This window comes from Gracilinanus agilis, chromosome 1 (genome assembly GCF_016433145.1).
Source record: "Gracilinanus agilis isolate LMUSP501 chromosome 1, AgileGrace, whole genome shotgun sequence".
Classification (NCBI taxonomy): domain Eukaryota; kingdom Metazoa; phylum Chordata; class Mammalia; order Didelphimorphia; family Didelphidae; genus Gracilinanus; species Gracilinanus agilis.
Genome location: NC_058130.1, coordinates 86,003,906 through 86,029,649, shown reverse-complemented (window position 1 = coordinate 86,029,649; position 25,744 = coordinate 86,003,906). Strand labels below are relative to the sequence as shown.

General features: G+C 36.8%; 1 protein-coding gene across 3 annotated transcripts in view; it reads right to left on the bottom strand.

The window, feature by feature from the left end:
* Positions 1 to 25,744, bottom strand: part of NEK4 (NIMA related kinase 4) — a 35,610-nt gene that overhangs the window by 9,234 nt on the left and 632 nt on the right. The window contains exons 2-14 of one of the 3 annotated variants that reach the window (XM_044673415.1): positions 23,075 to 23,341; positions 20,604 to 20,801; positions 20,320 to 20,427; positions 19,313 to 19,467; positions 17,616 to 17,757; positions 16,960 to 17,355; positions 15,997 to 16,050; positions 14,593 to 14,706; positions 11,833 to 11,976; positions 11,157 to 11,223; positions 10,278 to 10,396; positions 7,249 to 7,337; positions 6,415 to 6,536 (exon numbers count right to left, since the gene is read on the bottom strand). In XM_044673415.1, the coding sequence (XP_044529350.1) occupies positions 6,503 to 6,536; positions 7,249 to 7,337; positions 10,278 to 10,396; positions 11,157 to 11,223; positions 11,833 to 11,976; positions 14,593 to 14,706; positions 15,997 to 16,050; positions 16,960 to 17,355; positions 17,616 to 17,757; positions 19,313 to 19,467; positions 20,320 to 20,427; positions 20,604 to 20,801; positions 23,075 to 23,341 (1,887 nt within the window). In that variant the 3' untranslated portion in view covers positions 6,415 to 6,502. Of the gene's footprint in view, positions 1 to 6,414; positions 6,537 to 7,248; positions 7,338 to 9,858; positions 10,045 to 10,277; positions 10,415 to 11,156; positions 11,224 to 11,832; positions 11,977 to 14,592; positions 14,707 to 15,996; positions 16,051 to 16,959; positions 17,356 to 17,615; positions 17,758 to 19,312; positions 19,468 to 20,319; positions 20,428 to 20,603; positions 20,802 to 23,074; positions 23,342 to 25,744 lie in introns of those variants that run through there. The other 2 variants (XM_044673330.1, XM_044673494.1) reach the window with 2 other exon arrangements.

The following is a 25,744-nucleotide window of genomic DNA, read 5'->3' as shown; positions in this document are numbered from 1 at the left end:
CTTTCAATGTCTATATTGCCCTCTTGTTGTAGGACTTCAGGGCAATTTTGCTGAATAATTTCTTTTAGTACGGAGTCCAGGTTTCTATTAATTTCTGGTTTTTCTGGAAGGCCAATTATTCTCAAATTGTCTCTTCTAGATCGGTTTTCTTGGTCTGTCACTCTCTCATTGAGATATTTCATGTTTCCTTCTATTTTTTCAGTCTTTTGACTTTGTTTTATTTGTTCTTGTTGTCTTGAGAGATCATTAGCTTCCAGTTGCTCAATTCTAGCCTTTAGGGATTGATTTTCGGCCCTAATCTTCTGGTTTTCGGCCCTAATCTTCTGGTATTCCTTTTCAATCTGGTCATTTCTGGTGTTCAATTTGCTTATCAGTTCATTTGGTTTCTGAGCCTCACTTTCCAGTTGCAAGATTCTACCTTTTAAACTGTTATTTTCTTGCCAGATCTCTTCCATTTTCCTCAAAATCTCAGTTTTGAACTCTTCCATAGCTTGTGAGGAGTTTTCCTTATTTAAGGAGGGTCTGGATGCTTGTTTGTTCTCCTCCTCTGTTTGCTCGGTTGTCTGGATTTTCTCTATGTAAAAGCTGTCGAGTGTTAAAGACTTCTTTTTCTTGTTATTATTATTCTTTCTCTTCTGAACTTCCTGTGACTGAGTAGCCATCATTAGCCCAGCAGCTTCTCAGATTTATCCTCGCGCTCAGTGTCTGTTTGTGCTCTATTGGTTCCTGAGGTCTGAGTTCTGGTTTTTTCCAAGGTCAAGCCCCCTGGTGGACCCCCTTGCTTGATCCTCTGCAGGAGGTTCCTTTACAAGTCTCAGGGCGCTGCTTCCACAGTCGTATACCCGTCTGCACTGGTTCCCCACTCAGGTTTTCAGAGCTTTAGTTCCTGGCTGTGTCTGCCTCCACCCACGCCTGCGCCCAGTGTCCACTCTCTGCTCCTGCGCTCAGATTTCGCGTGCGTTTTTTGACTTAATGGGGTCCTAAGTCTTGCTGCTCTCAGGAACAGGTCCCGGAGCTGCTGATGACTCGATGGGTGCCCCAAACTTGCTCTATTTCTTTTTAGCTGGGTTCGGAGCTATAGATGAGTGTGGAGGGGTGGGGGTGGGGCGGTTGCTCAGCCCGCGATTAAGTGAGAGCCCTTTATAGCCTGGAAATGTCTCGATTCCACGTACCTTCCACGCTGTGCCCTGTTGTGGGGTTCCTCCGTTCGTCTGGACTTGTTTTTATGTCCCCTTGAGGAGTTTTGTGTGTTTCAGTCAGGAGAGGTTAAGAGCTGCTTCTTACTCTGCCGCCATCTTAACCCGGAAGCCTAGTTTGTAATTTTTTGACGGCTGTTTGTTCATATCCTTTGCCTACTTGTCTATTAGGGGATTCCACAGGTATTATATATGTATGTTTATGTATACATTTATTCACAAATATGCACCTACGTTAATTGTTTACATATCTCAGATAACTAAGATTTTTCTATCAGAGAAACTTGACACAGAGATGTTTTTTCATTTACTATTTGCCCTTTTGCCCCAGCTGAATTAATTTGTTTGGCAGAAACTTCAGTTTCACATCAACCAAACTTCCCTATTTTGCCTTTTGTGGGTGCCTTTCTTCCTTATTTGGTTAAGAGCATGTCTCTTACCATAGCCACAAGAGGTACATGATTTGCTCCTCTTTTAATTCTTAAAAATAATCTGATCTTTAATGTTAAGATCACATTTAAAAAGTAATGTGCAGGGGGCAGCTGGGTAGCTCAGTGGAGTGAGAGTCAGGCCTAGAGACAGGAGGTCCTAGGTTCAAACCCGGCCTCAGCCACTTCCCAGCTGTGTGACCCTGGGCAAGTCACTTGACCTCCATTGCCCACCCTTACCAATCTTCCACCTATGAGACAATACACCGAAGTACAAGGGTTTAAAAAAAAAAAATCTAAAAAAAAAAAAAAAAGTAATGTGCAAAACTGTAGAGGGTGTTAGCCCAAATCTCATTTCTGAGAGATTGCCTTCCAGTTTTCCCAGCAGTTTTTCTTTTTAACCAAATAGGGAATTCTTTTCTAAATAATCTATGTTTTCTACTTTATCAGACATTGAGTTTGATAGTTATTATATCATAAAGTTGGTGATATTATATTATAAAGTTACTGAGTTCCACTGTGTCTGATTATCCTTTGCTTAGTCCCATCAATTTATCTATTTTTTAACCCAGAGGTGTCAAAAATGCAGTCCGAGAACTCCTCCAGTTTAGGCTGAACCAAAGTATCCTTTGATAGTTTGACTGGTATAACTTTAAAACTGTCAGGTAATTTTGGTGTTATCGTTTTTTTTATATTGGCACAGCTGGGCAATGGACATTGAGTATACATTCAGCTATTTCTTTAAGAAGCACTCTGTAACTGAACCTATTAAAATTTTTTGTGTGTTTTGGTAAGTTGATCCCCAGATATTTTAAACATTTTGTAGTTATTTAGGACTTCTTTTGAATTATGGCATTACATATAGAAATATTGCTGATTTTTGAGGGCTTATTTTGTAGCCTACAAGTTTGCTAAAATTGTTGTCTCAATTAGAATTTTTGCCAATCCCCCCAAATTTTCTAACTACTCTTTCATATTGTTAGCAAATAGGGATATTTTAAATTCTTCTTTACCTAACCTAATGTCTTTAATTTTTTCTCTTGTATTATTACTATTATTATCATTTCCAGAACTATATCCAATAATCATAGGGAGAATAGGCATCCTTGTTTTACTCTCACAATTCTTGGGAAAACTCTTACTGTATAATCATTATATATGATGCTAGCTTTCAGTTTTATATACTCTTAATAATATTTTAATTAAAAAAAACAACATGCTGGGGGCAGCTGGGTAGCTCAGTAGATTGAAAGCCAGGTCTAGAGACAGGGGGTCCTAGATTCAAATCTGGCCTCAGACATTTCCTAGTTGTGTGACCTTGGGCAAGTCACTTAACCCACATTGCCTAACCCTTATACTCTTCTGTCTTGGAACCAATACATGGTATTAATTCTAAGGCAGAAGGTAAGAGTTTTAAAGAAAAAGATAAAAAACAACAAAACAAAACACCCCATACTTTCCATCTTAGAATGAATATTAAATATTGGTTCCAAGACAAAAGAACAGTAAGGGCTAGGCAATAAAGATTAAGTAACTTGACCAGGGCCACTCAGTTACAAAGAGTCTGAGGCTACATTTGAACTCAGGACTTAATGATATTTTAAAATGGTCCTTTTCTGCCTAGGTTTTATAGGGTTTGGGGCACAAATGAGGGTTGCATTTTGACAAAGGTGCTTTCCAAATCTATTACAATAACTATATAGTTTGGATGCTTTTGTTTTCAAAAGAATTATGTTAATTGTTTTCCTAATGCTGAACCATCCTTGCATCCCTGTTATAAATCCAACCTGGCAATGATAAATTATTTTTGGGATGAATTGCTATAATCTATTTTTATTTAAAATTTTGGAATATTCATTAATGATATTGTTTCTTGTAGTTTTTATGTTTTATGCTTCCCTGGTTTAGGTTTTAAGATTATATTTGCCTCATAAAAATAATTTGATTTTCTTTCTAGAAATGCTTTTGAATGCCTCTTTTTTATGAGTCCCTCTTTTTTCATTAATGGCTTGACTCAGGTAGTCACCTGAGTTGTAACTTGAGCTCCTCTGCTCTTCTGAATAATTTCATTCCATTTTTTCAAACCCTTACTTTCTTAGTAACAACTCTAAAACAGAAGGGCAAGGGCTAGGCAAAGAAGGTTAAATGATTTACCTGGGATCACATAGTTAAGAAGTATCTGAGGTCAAATTTGAAACTAGGTTCTCCTGATTCTAAGCCTGGCACTCTATCCACTGAGCCACCTAACTGCTCCTATTCCATTCCTTCTTGCCATTTCTTGTGAGTGTAGAATTTGAATTTCTTTTCCTTTATATTTGGAAGTCTTTTTCCTAGTTTCTCACAGTTGTTATTTATCATTGGAATCATTAAATTTAATCACTATGTACACTGGAGTTTGCAGCATAGGGGTTTTATTTAGGGGCAATCTCTGGATTCTTCTGATTGGTACTTTGTTCTTTTTCTATATTTAGAAGTTCTAGACAGCTTTCTTGAATTATTTCTTGAGACACAATAGTATTCAAGTTTTTGACTTGTCATATTCTCCTGGGAGAACTATAATCCTCAAGTTATTTCTGTACATCCTGCGTCAGAAATAAATATTTTGCTTGCATGGTCATGCTTTTTAATGCTATTGCATTATGCTTCTCTTCTTTGAGATTCCTTCATTTCTGTGTATTTGCATTCCTAATCAATGATTATCCCTTTTGTTTCATTGATAAGACTTATCAGCATGAAACTAAATTTTAGAATTCTGCCAATTATTTCTGCTATGCACAAAGAATTATGAAAGCAGAAAATAAAATCTGCTTTCACAATTTTTATTTCTCTTTTAACCTACTCGGAAACATTCTGTTGTGGTTTCACACTCTCTTAGGAATCCACAGGGTCCTCTTCTTCCTCAGAGGTTGATTCCTTTTCCTTTGTGTTGCAATATTCATTCACAGATAACAGGTCTCTTGGTTGATCCTGAAGCCACATTCCCTTCTGTTATTAATATTTTCACTGCTGCTTTATGTGCTTTTGTTCAAGGTCTGTCAATATTCTTCATCCTGAGATCTTTAGTAATTTTGGTCTTTCTTCCCTTATGTTGCCCTAGGGTTCATTTTCTTACTTCTTCCCTTTTGGTGGTGGTTCCCCTATGGGCTGGACCCCACTGCTATCTCAGACTTTTTCCATGCTGGGCAATTCACATTTCAGGGACCTCTGGCTTTGCCCTCAGGTAGATATGGGGGTGGCTCTTTTCCCTCAGGTGTTGTTGAGTACTTCAGAGTCATAAACCTGTCCTGCCCCAGTTCCCTGTTCTCTGGCTGAGCATGTTGCAATACAGTGTGTGGGTGAGTTACTTTCCCAGCTTAAGTAAATTTCAGTCTTGATTTTCAGCCACTAGAAAGAAGCAGGATAAAGGCAGAATAGAGTTTCATTGCAAGCCCATAGCTAATCCATGCAGCCCTATATAGAGTATGAGTGAGCATGTTAGGGGTCACGGATTACTCTTCCAGGCTGTTAGTTCACTGAATTGTTCACTCTTTAGGATTCTTGGTTTTCCAGACTAGGAAGACAGTTAAGTTGGTTTTATCTTTTTTACAGAAATCCTATATTGGAGAGTTTTGAGAGGATATAAGGATAAAAGAAATAGCTAGTCCTCTACCTTGTTGGTTATGAGATCCAGAACGCTCATGTTTTATTTTCAAATCAGAATTCATTTGAGGCTAGGATGACTAGTTTTTCAAGAATTTTAAAACTCTGTGAACTTGTAATGATCTTACCAATCCACAAAATTTCCTACTGTCAACGCATCTTAGAGTCACAGATTTAGAACAACAAATGATTTTTTAAAAATCATGTAATCCAAACTTCCTTATTTTGATGCAGTGGATACAAAGTAGAGGACTCGGAGTTAGAAGATCCAAGTTTAAATCAGGCTTCAAACGCTTTCTGTGTGACCCTTGGCAAGTCACCTAACCACTGTGTCGGTGTGTTTTATGCACTGCAGGGAAACATACAAAGGAGTAAAGAAAACCTTGAAGAGGTCTTGCCAGTTAACATGGCCCTCTGTGCCTTCATAGCAACATTTCTTATTCTTACTTATTAGATAAAGTATGCTAATCCCATCACTTCATATTGCCAACTCTTTTCCCCTCAGATTTTTTCTGGAGTCATCTTACTGGGCTATATTAGGTCAATTTTTATCTTTTATCCAATGGATCAATATTTGGCAAACCCATTGTTTCAGTTCCTTTAAAAATCTGCTTCTTAAAAATTGGAAAATGAGGGGATGCCCCTAGATTGGGGAATGGCTGAACAAATTGTGGTATCTGTTGGTGATGGAATACTATTGTGCTCAAAGGAATAAAGAACTGGAAGAATTCCATGTGAACTGGAAAGACCTCCAGGAATTGATGCAGAGTGAAAGGAGTAGAACCAGGAGAACATTGTACACAGAGACTGATACACTGTAGTACAATCGAACGTGATGGACTTCTCTACTAGCAGCAACGCAATGATCCAAGACAATTCTGAGGGACCTATGAGAAAGAATGCTACCCATATCCAGAGAAAGAACTGTGGGAGTAGAAACAAAGAAGAAAAATAACAGCTTCATCACATGGGTTGATGCGGATATGATTGGGGATGTAGACTCTAAGCGATCGCCCTAGTGCAAATATCAATAATATAGAAATAGGTCTTGATCAATGACACATGTAAAACTCAGTGGAATTGTGTGTCGGCTATGGGAGGGGGTGGAAGAAGGGGAGAGAAAGAACATGAATCATGTAATCATGGAAAACTTTTCTTAATTAATAAAAAATTTTAAAAAAAATCTGCTTCTTCAACTGTAGGTCCAGGTGTGGGGCCTCTGACCCTTTTACATATACTTCATTCCCCCTGGACCTCTTCTGGGATGTCCAACCTGCAAAGAACATGCCATTGCTTTCTTCATCCAAGCCTCTTTGGATTATGAAATTGAAACATTAGGCTAAAGGTAGATGGTGGAGACAGAGTCATATGAGAAGGATAATTTAGGTGCAATTATTTGAAGGCAGGAAATAAATTAATGACATTTCACAATCCTATGACTACCACTTCTAATTTAATACCTATTTTTATTTGATATTTATCAGTCATAGGTTTTTCCCCATCAATAATCAAGGAAAAAAGCCCAGCAACTTGAAAGTTACATAATCAAAATGACCAAGTTTGATCCTAGAGAAAAAATGAGAAAATGCAGCTTTCTCTTTTTATGAAAGAAGTGGATGGCTGGGGTGAGGATTATGAATGTAGAATGTTGTATAAGCTATAACACAGTTTATATACTGGCTGTTTTTGCAGAATTGTTTGGATAAAAATCTTCGTCACAAAGGAAAGCTCCCTGATGAGAGAGTATTATTATTAAAAAAGTATTATTAAAATTTTTTAAAACCATCTAATAAGCTAGTATAAAATTGAAGTAAATTTGCTTCTGTAGAACTGTAGAAGAGTTAACATAGTTCTATGTGAATAAAAGTACATGAAAATCATATGCATTCATTAACATACATAAGTAAGATAGAGCAGTTGAAAAAAAAGACTTGCACTGGCATATTTGGACTAATCTATGAAGGAAGGTTAAAAAATATACCTACCCTTCTTTGGAATCTCCATCTGACTTATCAGTAGAACTTGCAGAAGAACTTAACTCATCCTCAGATAGACAACGAACTAATTTCTTTTCCTATTGGTAAATCAAAATTTTTAGCAATTATATACCCAAAATGCAATTATATGAAACAGTCTTAGGAACTAAAATAACAGATATCTATCTACAATTTAACTACTCTGACCTAATTCATTATTTCTATTAGTAATATTATTCAGATTGCCACATATGAAATCTTAGTTCTGTCTTTGACTTTTCCCTCCCTCACCGTAACACATACAGTTAGTTATGAGGCCCAGTCAACTTCGCCTTTGCAATCTCTCTCACACCTATCTCTCCCTCTATTTCCATTGCCTCCATCAAGGCACAGACCTTTAGCAAGAACACTTACTTGGACAACGACAATTGCTTCCTTTTAGGTTTTCCTGTTTTGACTCCTTTTTCCAAACCATCTTTCATACTGCTTTCCAACTAATCTTTATGTATAGATCTGGTCATGTTAAAAAATCTGCAGTGGCTTTCTATTACCTAATAAACCAAGCTTAAACTTCTTAACCTGAAATTCAAAGCCCTCCACAACCTGCCTATACTTCTAGCCTAAGGGCGAACCTTTTAGAGACAGAGTGCTGCCCCCATCCCTCCAGACCAAGTACTTTAGTAATAATAGTATATGCATTAGTTGTATGTGAATATATTCTAAAGTGTGTTCCTTTAGTTGTTATCATCACCTTCAATTGACAAAAGTTTATTAAGTGACTACTTATGTGTCTGGCATTGGGGATACAAACAGTATCAGCCCTCAGGAACTTTATATTCAATTAGAGAAGACACCATGTACACATATAAGTATATGTAAAATCCAGGGTTTAGGTTAGGGCCAAGGGCTGGCTGGATGATTTCACTGGCAGAGGGAACTCTGGGGAGGCACTTCCATTTTAACACAGAGTGGAAACTTCTCTGCCTTTCTGTTTAAAGGGTGGCCAAGAGTGGCCAGGGCCACTTGCAACATGAAGTTGAGAAAAGACTCTAGCCTGAGTCTTCTGGCTCTGAGGTCAATTCTTCAGGCACCTGGCCACATAGTCTCTGAGTTACATGACATCTCACCACACAGGTTTATCCAGTAAAATGAATGACCAAAAGCTCAGGATAAAGCGACTCAGGACTGTGCAGAAGGCACTAGCTGCCAAAGAGGACAAGGACCAGGAAAGACTTCACCTATCAGATGGTACTTGAGGTTTAAAAGAAGCAAAGTATCCTAAGCTCCAAATGAGGAGAGGATAGATATCAGGCAGAAAGAAAGCAAGTCCAAAGGCAAGACGCTTGTGTGTAACAGAAAGCAAGGAGGTCAAGTCTGACTAGACTTACAAAGTATGTGAAGAATACATATGATTAGGAAGGTAAGTTAGAGCTGCATTATAAAGGACTTAAGTGCCAAACCAGAGTTTATATTTGATCCCAGAGACAATAAATGGAAAAAAATGAAGGATAAACTGAAATTTACCTAGTAGAGGAATGACACAGCCAGACCTGCACTTGGACAATCACTGTGGTAGCTGTCAAAGAATAGTTTGGAGAGGGGAGGGAAGTAAAGTTAGGAGACCAATTGAAAACTCTGTAATAAGGAAGGTAAGATGTGATAAAGGACTGAACTAGGATAGTAGCCTTATGAGTAGAACGAAGGAGATAGGTGTGAGACATGATGGAAGGTAGAAATGATAAGATTTGGCACCTGATATATGAGGGATCAAGGGTGATACTAAGATCGTAAACCTGGATGACTAGAAGGACAATGGTGTCCTCAATGGAGATAAGGAATTATGGAAGGGGGATACATTCTGACAAGAAAGGTAATGAGTTTGAATATGTTGATTATGAGATCTCCATGAGATCTAGTTCAAAATATACAAAAGACATTTGGTGATATTGGAGTGGTGAAAAGAGAGACTAGGACTGCATATGCAGATGAACCTCTGCATAGAAGTCTATGGGATCTGAAGAGGTCACAAGAAAGAAGAGAGAGAGGGGTGTCTAAGACAAAGTGCTGGGGAACACCTAGTTATGGAACCTAATATGGATGATGATCTAACAAAGGAGACTCAGGAGTGGTCCAATGGGAGGAAGTAAACAAGGAGAGAACGATGTCATGAAAATCCAGAAAAGTTGTATCCAGGAGGAGGCAGTGATCAAGTGACAAATGCTGTAGAGCTGTTAAGAAAGATGGAGACTGGGAAATGGTGATCAGATCTGGCAATTCAGAAATTAATGAGGGTGAGATGGGGTGGAGGGGAGCTAGGTGGCTCAGTGGATAGTGTCAGGCCTAAAGACAAGAGGTGCCACGGGTTCAAATCTGACCTCAGACACTTCCTAGTTGTGTGACCCTGGACAAATGACTTAACCCTTATTACCTAGCCCTATCGTTCTTCTGCCTTGGAACCTATACACAGTATTGATTTTAAGTCAGAAGGGTTTTTAAAAAAAAAGATCAATGGTAATTTGGTAGAGAGCAGTTTCAGCTGAATGATGAGTTCAGAAACCAAACTGCAAGTGGCTGATAAATGAGCATAGGGGAAGTGTAAGTAATAAGTACAGACAGCTTTTTCTAGAAGTTTTATTAGGAAGAGGCGAGATATAAGATGGTAGCTTGAAGGGATGGTACAGTCCAATCAGTTGTTCTATTTTTTAAAGGCCAACGGAGACCCAGACATATTTGCAGACAGCTGGGAAAGAGTCAATTGATAGGAAGATTCTGAAGGTTTGAGAGAGAGGTGATTTCAAGGACAATCTGCAGGGGAAGACAGGAAAGGATGAGATCAAGTTTTGGCCCTAGCAAGAAGGATCATCTCTTCATCAGAAATTGGAGTTAAGAGGAGAGGATTATTTAAGGAACTATTTTAAAAGATAGGGCAAAAGCAAATTATCTTAGCCTCTTAACTAAAGGTAATTCCCATTAGTGAAGTTTTACAGTAAGAATGAATGTAAACATTTCCCAATTAAGGAATGTGGCTTTTGGCTTACCTGAGAGGTATCTATGTTTGAAGATAACTGATGAGCACTCAAGTGCTCATTTTCTATGTGCAAATTCATTCCTTCTCCTGAATCCGGAGATGCTCTTCTCACTGAAGGACCTGAAAAAACTGTCAAAAGCCAGTTGGCTTAAAAGTAGGAACAACAATTTCAGGCAGAGTGGGAAGCATCTAGTAGAAAGAGCACAGGTCTTCTACTCATAGAATCATTGTTTTAGAGCTGGAAGGAACCTTAGAAGTCATCTAGTGCAGTTCCTTCATTTTATATGAGGAAACTAAGGGACAAGAGAAGTATAGAAGACTTAGTATCTGGCGTCACACTAGCCATTTGTTTATGGGTAAATCAATTAACCTCTGAGTTTGTTTTCTTATTTTTAAAATGAGACTATTTATTCTACTCATCTCAAGAGCTATATTGTACTCTGTAAGATACTACATAAATGTAATCTGTTTAAACAGCTAGCTCATACATTTTTCTTAAAAATCCCTAGTTATGGATTACCCTCCCCAAAGGCTTCAATTCTCCATTCATGTTTTTGAGCACAAGGCATTGAACCTAGACAAGTTAAGGCTACATTTAGAAGTGGAAAAACAATAAAAATTTACTTGAACAATCTACTGTATTCTTTTATATTAGTTATATATACTTCTAAAGGGATCACATTTTCCCAACCCCAAAAGATATACTGATTTTTTAAAGACTATCTAAATTACTTTGAACTAGTCAAAAATCCTAAATAGGACCTTGAAAGTTCCCATAACTCATCAAATACAATTTCTTTTCTTTATGCTGCCACACAGGGGAAAAAAATTATATAGATGCACTGTTAACTCCCTTGTCAAAGGGTTGAGGAAGAGGAAAAGTTCTTACCAATGGGAAATAACTCTTCCTGTGACCGTTTTAGTCTCCTCCTTTCTCTGGCAGACAGTGGTCGATCCTTTTAAGGAATGAGAGTTAAGAGTTACTGTATCATTAGCACATGAAAAGGTTCTGCACCAGCCTTCAAGGCCCACTTTGAGATCAAACCTCAAAGCAACAAGCTGCTAGGCACTCATATTTAGGAGGTTTGCATGTGAATAGTTGTTAATGTGTTTTTAAAAAATACTTAATCTTCTTTAATTTCAAATATATTGGAAGTCTCAGGGGACCAGAACCAGGGAAGCTACCTAACTATCCAAGTTCTCACCATGGAATTGAGACACATGCCATCTTCTAGTAAACTGTTCTGCAAACCAGGGCTGGAAGAATAACAGTCCATTTTCAAATAGCAGTTTTAAAGTTTACAAAACACTTTTCCTAAAAATATTGTGAGGTTGGTATGGGGCATATTATCCTCATTTTGTAGCTGAAAAAACTAAGGAATGTGTGATTTTCTTAGGATCACACAATTATTAAGTGTAAAAGATGGGATATGAATTAGAGTCTTTTGCTTCTAGGTCTAGTGTTCCTTCCACCACACTATGCTGTCCTGAATTCCACAATTTATCCAGGTTTTCACATAAAAAATATTACAAAGGGTAAGTAAATTTCAAAAAATTCTGCAAACCTTTGAGGATGTTATCTCGCTGCTTCTTGAACTGTCTACTGACACCATTACTTCTGTGCTATGTTTAGTAGTATCACTATGTGTTGTTTTCTTAACTACTTTACTTGCAATGGGAGGAGAAGGCAAAGGTCTAGGAGGAACTTCCTGGGAAGTCAAAAAAAAAAGTGTAAGACAAGTTTAGTTTCATCCATCCTTTTCCATTTTTCACTCCATACTATAATCCCCCCAAACTGTTTTCTAAAAGCTTGCTGTAAAAAGCTTCAAATTTATATTTTTATAAAAATCATCCATCCAAAATTAACTGCTCTCTAAGATGCCTAGAAGGAAGAAGACTGAAAGAAACTCCTTCAAGAAGTCAGTTATCTCCTCCATTTAGAAATTTAAATATCCATACCTCACCAAGGGGATTTGTAGAGGTAGCCATACTGGCCTGTTCCCTAACACATTCCAAATGATCTTTCTTTACATCTTCTCCCAAAAGGAAACATTCTCCCTACAATTTGTAACTGGCTCATATTTTCAAGCTAATTTTAGTATATCATCCTTTCCAAATATTTCCTGTTCTTCTGTTGATAGTCTTTATGTATCTTATGAGCAACAGTCAATCTAACTAAATCCAAGACAACCAAAGTGAGACAAGTTTCTTCAAGAATTTGATTTTAGCAGTAAGTGCTGCTGCCTCTGATTCAGATCATAATTCCTTTTTATCTTAGTAGATGGTCTTCAAAGAGTTGCCACAACACCCTACTGCCACATTTCAAACTATATTACAAAGCAGTAATCATCAAAACAATCTGTTACTGCAGTTGGAAAAAATAGAGTGGAGGATCAGTAGAACAGGTCAGGTACACAATATGAAGTAGTAAGTGCCCATAGAGAAATCTACTATTTGATAAACTCAAAGATCCAAGCTATTGGGGCAAGAACTCACTATTTGACAAAGATTTCTGGGAAAACTGGAAAGTAGTTTGACAGAAACTAGGCATAGACCAACATCTCACACCACATACCAAGATAAGGTCAAAATGATTTAGACATAAAGGATACCATGAGCAAATTAGGAGAGCATGGAAAAACATAACCGTCAGATCCATAGATAAGAGAAGAATTTATGGTTGAACGAGACATAGAGAGGATCACAAGAATAATCACAATGAATAATTCTGATTACATGAAATAAAAATAATTTTTGCACAAACAAAAAGAATGCATCCAAAACTAGAATGAAACCAGGAAATAAGGAAAAAAAATTTACATCAAGTTTCTCTGATAAAGGCCTCATTTTTCAAATATATAGGGAAATGAGTCAAATTTATAAGAATATAACTCATTCCCCTATTAATAATTGGTCAAAGCATATGAGCAAGCAGCTTTCAGGAGAAGAAAGCAAAGTGATCAATAGTTATATAAAAGAAGCTCTAAATCACTACTAATTAGAGAAATGAAAATTAAATCAACACTTAGGTACCACCTCATACCTATCAGACTGGCTGACATAAAAGAAAAGGAAAATGACAAATGCTAGAGGGATTGTGGAAAAATAGGGACCCTAATGAATTACTGGTAGAGTTTTGAACAGGTCCGATCATTCTGGAAAACAATTTGGAATTATGTCCAAAGGGCTATAAAGTTGGGACTCATAATACCACTACTATGTCTATTTCCCAAAGATATCAAAGAAATAAGGACCTATTTGTTCAAAAACATTTACAGCAGTTCTTTTTTGTGTTGGTGAAGAACTGGAAACTTAGGGGGATACTCATCAATTGGGGAATGACTAAACAAATTGTATTATATGATTGTGATGGAGAACTATTGTGTTCTAATTAACAACAAAGGGGATGGTTTCAGAAAAACATGGTAAAGACCTATATGATACAAAGTGAAGTGAACAGAACCAGGAGAACACTGTACCTAGTAATAGCAATAGCATAATGATGATTAACTGTGAAAGACTTAGCTACTCTAATCAAAATAATGATCTAAGACAGTGATGGGCAAACTTTTTAAAGAGGGGGTAAAAGGAAAGGAAATGCTCATCTGTCAGTCTGTTTCTAAGGCAACACATTCGAAGTTTCATTGTATCCTATTCATTGTATTCGTCAGATTAGGAATAATGTCGAGTGGCTAGACAGAACATTTCAGCCACCCCCAAATCTGGCCTGCAGGCCGTAGTTTGCCCATTACTGATCTAAGACAATTCCAAAGGACCCATGATAAAAAATGCTATCTATCTAGAACCAGAGAGAAAGCTGATAAACTCTGAGTGCAAATGGAAGGATAATTTAAAATTTTTTTCTTATTTTTTGTGCTTTCTTTTGCAACATGGCTAAGATGGAAATGTTTTGTATATTTTCATGTGTATAATCAATATCATATTGCTTGCTTTAAGAGATGGGAAGGAGAGAGAGATTTTGGAATTTGAAATTTTAAAAAATTAATGTTAATACGTTTAAAAAATGTAATTGGGAAATATTTAACAAAATAAACATTATCTCTAAAAGAGTTTTGAGACTACCATGACAACAACCCTCTAGAGATTCAGTTTGATCCTCAGCTGGACAAATGCTGGTCTATCACAAGGACCAGATGTTAAATATTTTCAGCTTGGAGAACCTATCAGAACTTCCTTTCTATTAAAAATTCAAGGTCTCCTTCATACCAAAATGAGGCATTGGAGTACCCAATTTTAGGGTAGTTTTGAAAATTTTACCTTGTTAAAAATACAGGATAAATTATCCCAAAGAAGTTTCTGCCCACCTGTCCATTCTCTCTACTTCGTTCAACTCGCTCCCTTTTTTTCTGCCTTCGTTGCCGTGAACGGAGGGGCTCAGACACAGAACTATGGGGCTGTAAGCATGGGTTGATTCTATCCTAAAAATGAAAAATAATTTCTTGTATCCATGGAATGAAATGGGATTTTAATTTTCTAAACGGCCAAGCCTTCCCACTTCCTATCTAAGAAGCATTCTTGCGACTTGGAGGAACAATCTTCCCTTGGCACATGCAGAAATTCTAAAAATGCCCTGTAGCTAACCTTTGCCTGTCATCAAACAATATCACTCTATTCTGTCCCAATTCGAAATTCTTTGTTTCTATTTGCCCAACTGAAAACAAAATTATTCTGGACTAGTTATTCTCTGAACTATATCTTCTATCCATCTCTCACCTCTGCACATTTTCATAGGATCATCCTTGGAATGTATTCTCTCTTCACTTCAATATTAAGGAGTCATTATCTTTCTTCAAGGTTTAGTTGAGGTATCTCTTCCTCTGTGAAACCATCCCAGATCTTCTCAGCTGTCAAACCTCTCTCTCTCCTCTCCCTTTACTGCTTATGTACATGTTGTGCCCCCTAGTAGAATCCCTGATACTGGAGAATGGAAAATTTTATTTCTGTCTTGGTCTCTTCAGCACCTAGCACAGTCCTATCTATTTAATAAACATTTGTTGAACTTAACTGAACTCTTTGGGCTAAAAATATTCTATTAAGTTTTTAATGCAAAAAGCAATTATGTGTGTCAGTAAAAATACTATTTGTTTCTTTTAAACTAAAAATTTAGTATAGTAGGGAGCTATGAATGGAGAACTGCATATACTCAGACTTGGCTGAGGAAATGCTTTATTTTGCTGACCTGATTTTTTTTTCTTTTTTTCATTCAAAAAAAGTCTCACTGGTTAAGAGGCAAGGAAAAATATATTTAAAAGTGAAAGTAACATAAAAACAAAATGTCACTAAAATTTTAAATAAAAAGTATATGTAGTTGACAGATAATAAATTAAAATAAAAGTTTTGTACCATATTTACTACAGTAGTGTCTATTTTCTAATAACTAATAGGGCATTGATAGTAGTCTTTTTTTTGAGAAAAGTTTATAATTGAATAGTAAAACAAGGTAAGGCTGAGATATTAAGTAAAAAACAGTTTTTACATCTACTAGCAACCAAAAAATTATAAAACTACAGGAAAAATATTTTTTCTTCTTTTTCTTTGACAATGCATTCAAGCAGAAAATAGTTACAAAATATGAAAAAGCTTGAGTGATTTTTTCAAAACTTATAAACTGCTTCATCAGAAATTAAATGAGATCAAGTTAGCTGATCAAATTCTTAAGAGAGAAAAAACCCTTATTTATTGGATCAAATGAGATATGTTAGACTTACCAGGACAACAGGAACAAATGAAGCTAAGAGTTTTTCGGTGGAGTCCAAACTATCCTGAAAAAAAGAAGGTCTTGCATTTTCATAAACAAAGAAAACCCAGAGGAAATAACAATCAGCTCAAAAATAGTAACAAAAGTAGCTTTTAACTAATGTGAATGTAATCTGACAGTCAAGTAAGGAATAAAGAAAATTTAGGCCTATATTTCACTTCATCTTCAAAATTCTTGGCTGCCAGGTTTTTAAAATCTTTTCCTCACCATTCTACTTTTTCTTTTCTTTATTAAACAACATAAACAATCTGCTTTTGACTATACATCTTCTCTACTAGAAGTTGACTAGCCCAGATGGTGGTGGAAATGCACTGAGGACTGAGGAAAAATAATGTAAAAAGTTAGAAATGGTTATGGAGTTGGCTTAGCCATAAATCATTGCATCAGAGAGGCAAGGCCTATGAGGGAAGGAGGAAAGGAGGATGGAAGAGAAAGGCAGGAGGATGGAAAACAGGACAGTTGGAAGGGAAAGAGGAAGGAAATTTAAGCAGTTGTTGAATTTCTCCCTCTTTGCTATCATCAAGATAGAGATATTTAAGAATCTCTTCAGTCCAAATCCCCCGTTTTAGCTTTTATATAAAATGGTTTACAGAAACTTCTTTTTAAAATGGCTCTAAGAGGGCAGCTGGGTGGCTCAGTGAATTGAGAGCCAGGCCTAGAGATGGGAGGTCCTAGGTTCAAATCTGGCCTCAAACACATCCCAGCTGTGTGACCTTGGGTAAGTCACTTGACCCCCATCGCCTAGCCCTTACCACTCTTCTGTCTTAGAACCAATACATAGTATTGATGGAAGGTAAGGGTTTTTTGTTTTTTTTTAATGGCTCTAAACAAGATAACTTGTGTAAGATTCAACTATTCCTCCCTACTATATTCTGAAACCTGACAATGAGCTGACAATGGCCAAAAGGCTTACCTGATCCACTGGCTTTAGGTCCTTGTGTATGGGCTGAACAAGTTTCATGGTGTCTTTCTCTTCGTCAGTGTTCTCAATAGAAGTCTGTGAGGGAACTAGATTTTCAGGCTTAGGACTAAGTTGTTGCCTCTCTTCCTTCACTAGTGAAACATTAAATTTAGCTTCTGGTTCATTAGAAATACCCAAGTATTTCAATTTGTCGTCTTGTAGTAAGTTGTCACTCTTTGAGTTTTTCCTTTCCGTGGCGGGCAAGATGTTAATATCCACCTTGCTGATTGTTGCTAAAGAGTCTCCAGGGCTGTGCACATCATTCTTGTTGGAGTGGCTTTTAAGACAAGCTATTTCTGAGACACAAGCCTCCTTGGGTTTATTTTGGGAGAAACATTTTTCTTCAACCTGCAAAGGTTGAAGCAAATGTGCTTTAGAATTACTATGGTACTAATATCATAAGCATTTTAATAATCCAAATTATCTAAAGTATTCTATATATTCTGTAACTTCATTAACATGATGTCTTTTGAATATGGTTTTAGAATTTATTCTTTTATAGAATATTCTTTAGAAAAATACAAATATTTCACATAAATTGATAGCCTGATATAACAATCTATTATTTTAACAGTTGTATTAAATGTGTTTTTTTAATAGAAACATACCACTGTAGGTGTCTTGGAATCCTTTGAGAAATATTGCTGAGCAATGATCTTTTCATTGTTTGATTCAGTCTTCACTGAAATAACTTCGGCAACAGGTCTGGCTTTAGGGTTACAGTTTTTAATATGACTTTTAGAAGTTCTTCTTCATGAAGGAAGGAATAAGGAAAATATATTAAAAAGTTGTTCATTCAACATGGCAAGATTCAATTACTTAACAAGTACCTACTAGGTGCCCCACCTTGTGCTAGGTGTGCTGGGGATTCAAAAACAATAAGATTTAAAAGTATATATGACTGAGGGGAAAAAAAACAACACCTTGTACACAGATCAGAAAAAACCAAAGAGAAAACAAATATTCAATAGGGTTCTAATAAGCTAGGTGGTATAGTGAATAGTGTTGGACTTGGAGTCAAGAAGTCTTAAGTTCAAAGTTAGCTCAGACACTTACTGGTTATATGATCCTGGGCAAGTCACTTAACCTGTATGCCTCAGTTTTTTCATCTGTTAAATAGAGTGTTAATAACAGAACCTACCTCCTTATGTTGTTGTGAGGATCAAATGAGATATTTGTAAACTTTAAGGTGCTATATAAATGGCTCACTGGCTCTCCCTCATTATTATACCCCTATTATTATTAACAGTCAAGTGGGCCAGAAGCCTTCTTTTTTCAACTCTTCCTGTTGAAAATATTTGATTTACCACTTTTGTTGGGAGTCTAGATGCAGTGTGGCATAGTGGATAAAATTCTGGTCAGGGAAACAAAAGAACTGGATACAAAATCCAGCTTCTTACCCGAAGTGATGAAACAAATCATTTAACCTAAGGTTTCTCTGCTGAGTCAGGGGCTAGTACTACAAGTTATCTTAATGAGGGGCATTCCCACAAAGTCAAAGCTATAGATCCATGACACATTGATATACATGGAAGCCTAATTCTTTGCCATGAAGGGTTGCAGGTTTTCATTTTGGACATTACTGATCATTGCCCAGGACTTTAGGCAAAGACATAAGAAGTTAAAGAAGATTAGGCTTGATCTGGCCATACTCTGTAAGGTCCTTTCTCCTTTAACTTTCCTCATTACACTACTTAACTTCTAGTATGTTCCCCACAGTTTATTCTTGACCTCTAGGGCTACCAATCCTCTCTTTCTACTCCACTAACATAAGGGCAAGTCAATTAATCTCTCTAAATCTCAGGTTCATAGATTTAGTGCTAGAAAGGACTCCAGAGACCTAGTAGAACCACCTTATTTTCAGATAAAAAACCTGAGGCTCCAAGTAGTAATTTACCCAATGTCACAAAGACAGGAGGCATGCCTATCCCTTCAAAATTTAATTGTGAGTGACCAAAGCTACAGGTCTGTGAACAGCTATTTGGGGAGAAAAAAATACATGAGATAAAATGGGCACTTATTTTTCTGAGGGATCCCCTCCATGGGTCCTTTAGAGGTCTGAGAATCAAAGATGTAAACAAATACTACACAGGCAAACGATTTAAACTCTGGCCCTTTAAGTTTTCTATTTTAACAAGTACAGACATAGCCAAAAATTAAAACAAAAGAGTCTAGTCATTTAAGTCATTTGCTATAAAGACTTGGCTATAATTCTTATTTATAGAAATGTTAAAAATATAGATGTCTTACTTTACTGCAAGTATTACACTTTTTACCTCAGAGTCTTATAAGGGAAATATCTTACGCTTTTGTGACCTCCAAAAACAAAGCAATGTGGCGTTTTATGTAGGGTTGCCTGAGTATGCTTCTCACAGAGGGTCTTTCCTCAGGCTTCTTATTTAACATGGTTCTTATCAATTCTGCCAGTTGTGGGCTATATTCCTTTGGCACTGGAGGCGGCTGTAGAAAGAAACAAAAAGACAAATATGACAATGTTGTATGGAAAAAAAGTAAATAATAACAGTTTCCAACATGCACTCACAGTGACCAAGCTAACATAAACAGGGTACCTAAGATAGCAATGGCTAAACTGTTTTGGATAGGAATAGTCTGAATAGTTACAATACCATAATTTTTACTTCTAGTCTAGAAATAGTTTAATTAGGGCAGGAAGTTGTTGGCTAGTCGTGTGTCTAGAATAAGAGATTAAAGTTGGATAGCCATAGTGTTTCCCTGGTCCTTGTAGTAGAGAAGCTTCACCCTTACCCAGTTTTGGGGGAATGAGCATTATGCCCAAACACTAATCATGAAATGCTACGATATTAAAAGGGATTGCCACAATGACTTCCACATCAAACATAATAACAATTTTCTGCAATTCTCAATTTAGGAATAGATATAAATTATTACAGATGATGATTGTTGCAGAACAAAAATAGGATGAAACCCACATGGCTTATTTTCAATGACTTTCACTTAATATCTATTTAATATCATTGTTTTTTATGGACCAAACATCCTCTCAAAATTCCTTTGAATCTGTATTGTTCTAGGGTACCTATTTTCAAAAAGCTACCCAATAATATATTTCTAAAGCAATTAAACCAGTCTTGTAAACTGATACTAAAAAGTATTATCAGTCCATTTCCTCCACCACTAAGTTCACCATTCTCCATATGAGATGTAAAATGTTTTTTTCTACTCACTTAACATAAATTATTATTTACCCTGGGCAAGTGATTATTTGCAATGCTGAGCTAAACAGATCTTGTTCCCAACACTAAATATAATCCGTTCTGGACTTAATTTTACCTTTCCTTCGATAATTCGATAAACTAAAGAATTCATGTCTTTTGCATTGAAAGCATGTTTCAGTGTAGCCATTTCATATACACAGCATCCCAAAGCCCAGACATCAGACTGGAAAGAGAAAAAAAAGGATCAGGATGGTTTCATTATATGCTTCCTAATATTTGTAATAAAAGATATTTTTCCCCATGTAAATTCAAAGGCAATTCTACCCTACTGTTCAATCTAACACGAAAAATATGAACATTTAGAAGCAGGATAAGTTGACAGTGGTAGCCCTTCTCTACCTTATAGTTGTAGGGTTTGTTTGAGAATAATTCAGGACTCATGTAGTAAGGTGTCCCAATGAGTGTACTGGCCATGTCATATTGATTTTCTAATACTCGGGCAATTCCCAGATCGCCTACTTTGATGATGTTGGTTCTCGTTAAGAAGACATTCTGAGTTTTCAGGTCTCGGTGAAGGATATGCTTTTCATGTAAATACTGAAAGGGAGAAAGAAAACTTCATTAGTAGTACACAAAAAATCCATTTCTTTTTAGGTTACTGTTTTGGAATTCTTTGGCTATAAAAATACTACAAAGTCATTTCCCCAAAAGTTTCTACAATGTCTAGGCACTCAGATATCAAACATGATTTTTAAAGGACAATGTAAAATGTAACCCACAATGGTTTAAAAAAAGTTAACATTTTAGAATCACACTTACCAGTTAAAAACCATTTTATTTCTTCCCATTAAAGAGAGGAAATACAATTTTTACTGAGGCAAATTTATTTCAAGATAGCATCATAGATTTAGAGCTAAGAAGAAACAGAGGAATCATGTTCATTCTTAATCTTACAAAGAAGGCAAGAGATGGAAAATAACTTGCTCAAAGCCCACAGGTAGTAAGTATCAGAGATGCTAAGATTTAAAATTTAAGATTTAAACCAGGGTTTTTTTTCCAACCCATCATGTTGCCTCTGTTATTTCTATTTTACAGATCAAGATGCTGGGGCACAGAAGTTGTTTTCTGCCTAGGCAACACAGCTAGTCAGTGTCAGAGGTATAACCACAATTAACTGTTATCCAAATTTCTTAACTTGTGGCCCAGAGTTCTCTCCATTAGACTTAAGGTCATTGAGAGAAAGCTGAAGTTGAAATCAGGAAGACTTATATTCCAATCCTGTCTCTGATATTTCCTGTATGACAACAGGCAAGTCATTTAACTTCTGAGCCTCAGTTTTCTCATCAGTAAAGGTCAATAATACTTATAGGACCTCATGTGGTCACAGAGAAGCTTGAATGAAAGAGTATATTTAAAGTTCTTTGCAAATGTGAAAGAGCTCTATCCATGTGAGGCTCTAATTTTATCAGATCACACATTTCCAAAATCAATTCTTTTTCAGGATTATGGGCTGTCCCTATATCTTCTCTCTGCTATTCTAGTGGGTGTTTTTAGCCATTTAATGTCTGATTGTTAGTCCTGCCACAAAAAAAGATTGGCTGTAGAAAAGAGATAAGGTCAGTCTCCAAGCAGGGGCATAGGTTGATTTCTATGTATAGTATCTTTGAAAATTTAAATGGGCCATTCAAAGAAAATTTGCTCAGATGCAAAATCATGCTTCCAAAGTTAGCTCACTTTTATATCTGCATCTATAAAATATAAGCTTATTTTTCTGTTTTTAATCTGCTCTCTCCATCTGTGGGAGAGAATCCAGATTTCTATTTTCATGTGTATTAATCAGGCCCCCAAACTTTGCTTCATAAAGACAAACCTTTTTAAAAGAGAAGTGACTAATTGATAATGAATCTATTCAATATGTGGTCACAGAAACTTAAATAACTTCTATCGAAAGAAATTTTATTTTACTTTTATAAAAAACAAAATATAAGCATAATTTTATTCCTAAAAATAAAGAACTATGTCTGAAATCTCTCCCTTATATTACCTTCTGTGAGCTGAAAAGTTATAACAACTATAAATTTGTTCAGATACAAATACCACTGGGGTAGAAATGCAAAATTGTGTTTTATGGCAAATGACATCTGATATACCTGGCACTACTGGGGAAAAATAAATAGTTCTTTTAAGTGTTAAAGTGTCCTTTATTTTAACCATTTTAGGATGGAAATATTTCTAAAACATAATACACATATTTGCAACATATTTTCCTACCTCCGTGATTGGACTACATTAAACATTAACAATCATTTTTTGGATGCCTGATACTATCATTAATAACACTGGTTACTGTATCATGCCTTACTATTCAGGGACTACACTAATTGAGACTATTATATTTTCCGAGTAAAAGTGGCAGCTGGAGGATGAAGTGCACAGAACACTGGGTCTAGGGTCAGGAAGTCTGAGTTCAAATCCTGACTCAGACATTCACTAGTTCTGTGACCTTGGGCAGGTTACTTCACCTTTGCCTGCCTCAGTTTCCTCAACCGATAACTCCCAAAGCAAAGGTCAGGGAGCTCCCCTAGATTTCCTTTGAAGACAAGTATCTTAAAGGGTCAATAATTTGTGGCTCAAGAAGTGCCTTTTTTTTTTTTGCATAGAACTTAAAAAGCTGTACTTTAACTGCAGCATGCCAGATGTTTATGCCATTATTATAAATATCCTTGTCTATATACATAAAATGGTAACTAGCCTTCCATGGATATTTGATAAAATTGCAATCCAGCTGAAAGCTTATGCCAAAATAAAAGTCACTAAAATGCTATGTCATAAAAGATCAGAAGATTAGATGCTACCACACTGATTAATACCTGCAAGGCCATAGCAATCTGAACGAACCACTCCACCACCTGGTTCTCAGGTAGAAGTTTGCCCTTCTGTTCTTTCAGTTTTCGATAGAGATCCCCTCCTTCACAGAAACCCATAACTATGTAAAGCAGGCCATCTTCTCCTTCCCAGGATTCTCGATAAGTAACGATGTTGGGGTGCTTTAGCTGAGACAATAGCTGAGCCTCTTGCTCAGCAGCTTTCCGCTCTCGGCTGGAGGCATTTCGGAGATTTAGTTTTTTGATGACATACTGCAAAAAAAACCTATTTTACACATATGTATATATGTACACATGTGCACACACAGAGACACACTATTTCTAATCCTTATAACTATTTGTAGGGTGCTAAAACATATTCCTACAAAATCTATCTTCTATAACAGTTTCATTGTAAAAAATAAACTACCAAAGAGACTAATTCACATAGCACATCTCAGGTGGGAAAATGTATACAAACCGTGTAACAATGACCGTGAGAAAACTTATAATAAAGACAGCACAGTTTCAAAAAGAAATTGCTAAAAAATATTTTAAGTTGACATATCACCAGTTCCATTACAATGAACAGTATATTAGTCCCCTTTATGAAAACAACCTCCCCGTAAGTCCTCTTCAGATGTCGTATGACAGCATGCAAGGGACCCTGGGTTTTTTGAGGCAATGCTAGTGGAATACAAGCCCTGGCAAATCTTGCTGAATATGAAAAGGCTTTACATATGAGCCTTGTGGCTATCTTCCTGCTTGTCACATGAAAATCAACTTAAGTTTGAAGAGGTTCAAGAGAGGACTGGCCACTCTGGTGGCTGAGCTCAAGAAAAGAGGAGTTGGCCAAAGCAAGAGTGTCTCTAAAAGGTATGAAACCATGTATTAAAGTATGGAGGTGGTTGTGTGGAGGGAAAACTATGAAATAACAAAATCTTGAAGAAAACTCAAAATTTCCTAACACTGGATAAATTCCATTTTAGTTTTGCATAATGATATATCATTGTTTATGCTTACATATAAATCAGTCATACTATATCATCTTATATGAAGCAACTGATATTACTATGCATTTGTAGAGCAATTAGTTTTAAAAGCCCTTTCTTCTCTAATTTTTAAAAAATACTTTTTATTCTGAATATTCACCAAAAATGAGCATCCTCACATACAAAAACATAAAAGGATTGTATATGAAAATGTTTAAATTTCATATTGCTTTCTTTAAAAAGGTACATAATAAATTCAACCCATTACAAAAATCCTGCTTGTCTGTGCAATGTATATTATGTTTTAATGGTCCTTTTTTTTTGTATCACCATAATCATGATCATCCTTCCCTCTATTCCCTTCCCCCACATCAGCTTTATCACCGGTTAATTTTCCTTTGAGAATCCCATTGGATAAAATTAATTTCATTAAAGACGAACAGCTTCAATAAATCAGAGAAATCTATTCCAAGAATTATCCCTCATCTCTGCCTCCTACTTCTTAGTCTTTTATCCCTTATCTTCAGCCTGAATCCCTACATTTTTTTTTTTTAGCCCTTATTTTTTAATCTTAGAATCAATACTATTACTGGTTCCAAGGCAAAAGAGTGGTAAGAGCTAGGGAATGGGAATTAAGTGACTTGCCCAGGGTCACACAGATAGGAAGTGTCTAAGGCTAAATATGAACCCAGGGCCTCTCATCCTTAAACCTGGCTCTCAATCTACTGAGTAGCTACTGCCACTCTCCATATTCTTAATCCTTTATTCCTCATCCTCATTTCCCCAGCATCCTCACTAACAGTTCTGACCCAGTTCACTTTCCCTCTACTCTTCTGCCTGTCCCTCAACTCTTTATCTCTGCACTTTGATTAGCCATATCCTCAGTAAACAGATATAAGACCCAAGGTTTCCACCAATTCTTTTAATTGGGACTTCCACCTCCTCCCTTCCACTTTTGTCCTAAACCCTTCCGTTTAAGCACCCCCACCATTTCTCCCAATTTGGCTTGCGTCTTCCTTCATTACCATTCTTCACCCAGTGGTCCTCAGCTACAGTCCTCATTCCACATTGTCACCCCTACTATTATCTCTGGCCCTCTGCAGTTGAGTTACATTTTGGGTCTCTTTCCCCTTCACACATTCCATAAAATTAATGATAATTGGTGATAGATGGCACTTTATGGCTCATAAGAGCATTATATTATCTCATGTTATCTTAACAACACTATGAGGTTGATAGTATTACAGATGAAGAAACTGAGTTGAGATAAGTGACTTGCTCAGGCTTCACACAACTATTAAGCTTCTGAGGCAAAAATCTGAACTCGGGTTTTCTTTACCCCAGTCGAGCAGTCTGTCTCCGCTCCTGACCCCTTACAAGTGGCTCAACTATCCCCTTCGCTGCCATCTTTGCTCATCTTCCTCTTTGCCTCTCTCCCTTCCTCGTCTCTCCTCTTCCTCTCATCCTCCTCCTTTTCCATTTCCCTCTTCTTTCCTCCTTCCCCTCCTCCCTCTATATTTTCTGTTCCCTCCTCCCTTCCCTCCCTCCTCCCCTGCTCCTCGTATCTCTCTTTTTCCTCCCCTCTCTACTCTCCCCCACTGGTTCCCTCCTCCCTCTTCTCCCCCTTCTCCTTTCCTTCCCCCTTTCTCCTCTTCCCCCTCTCCCTCTCTCCTCCTCTCCCCCC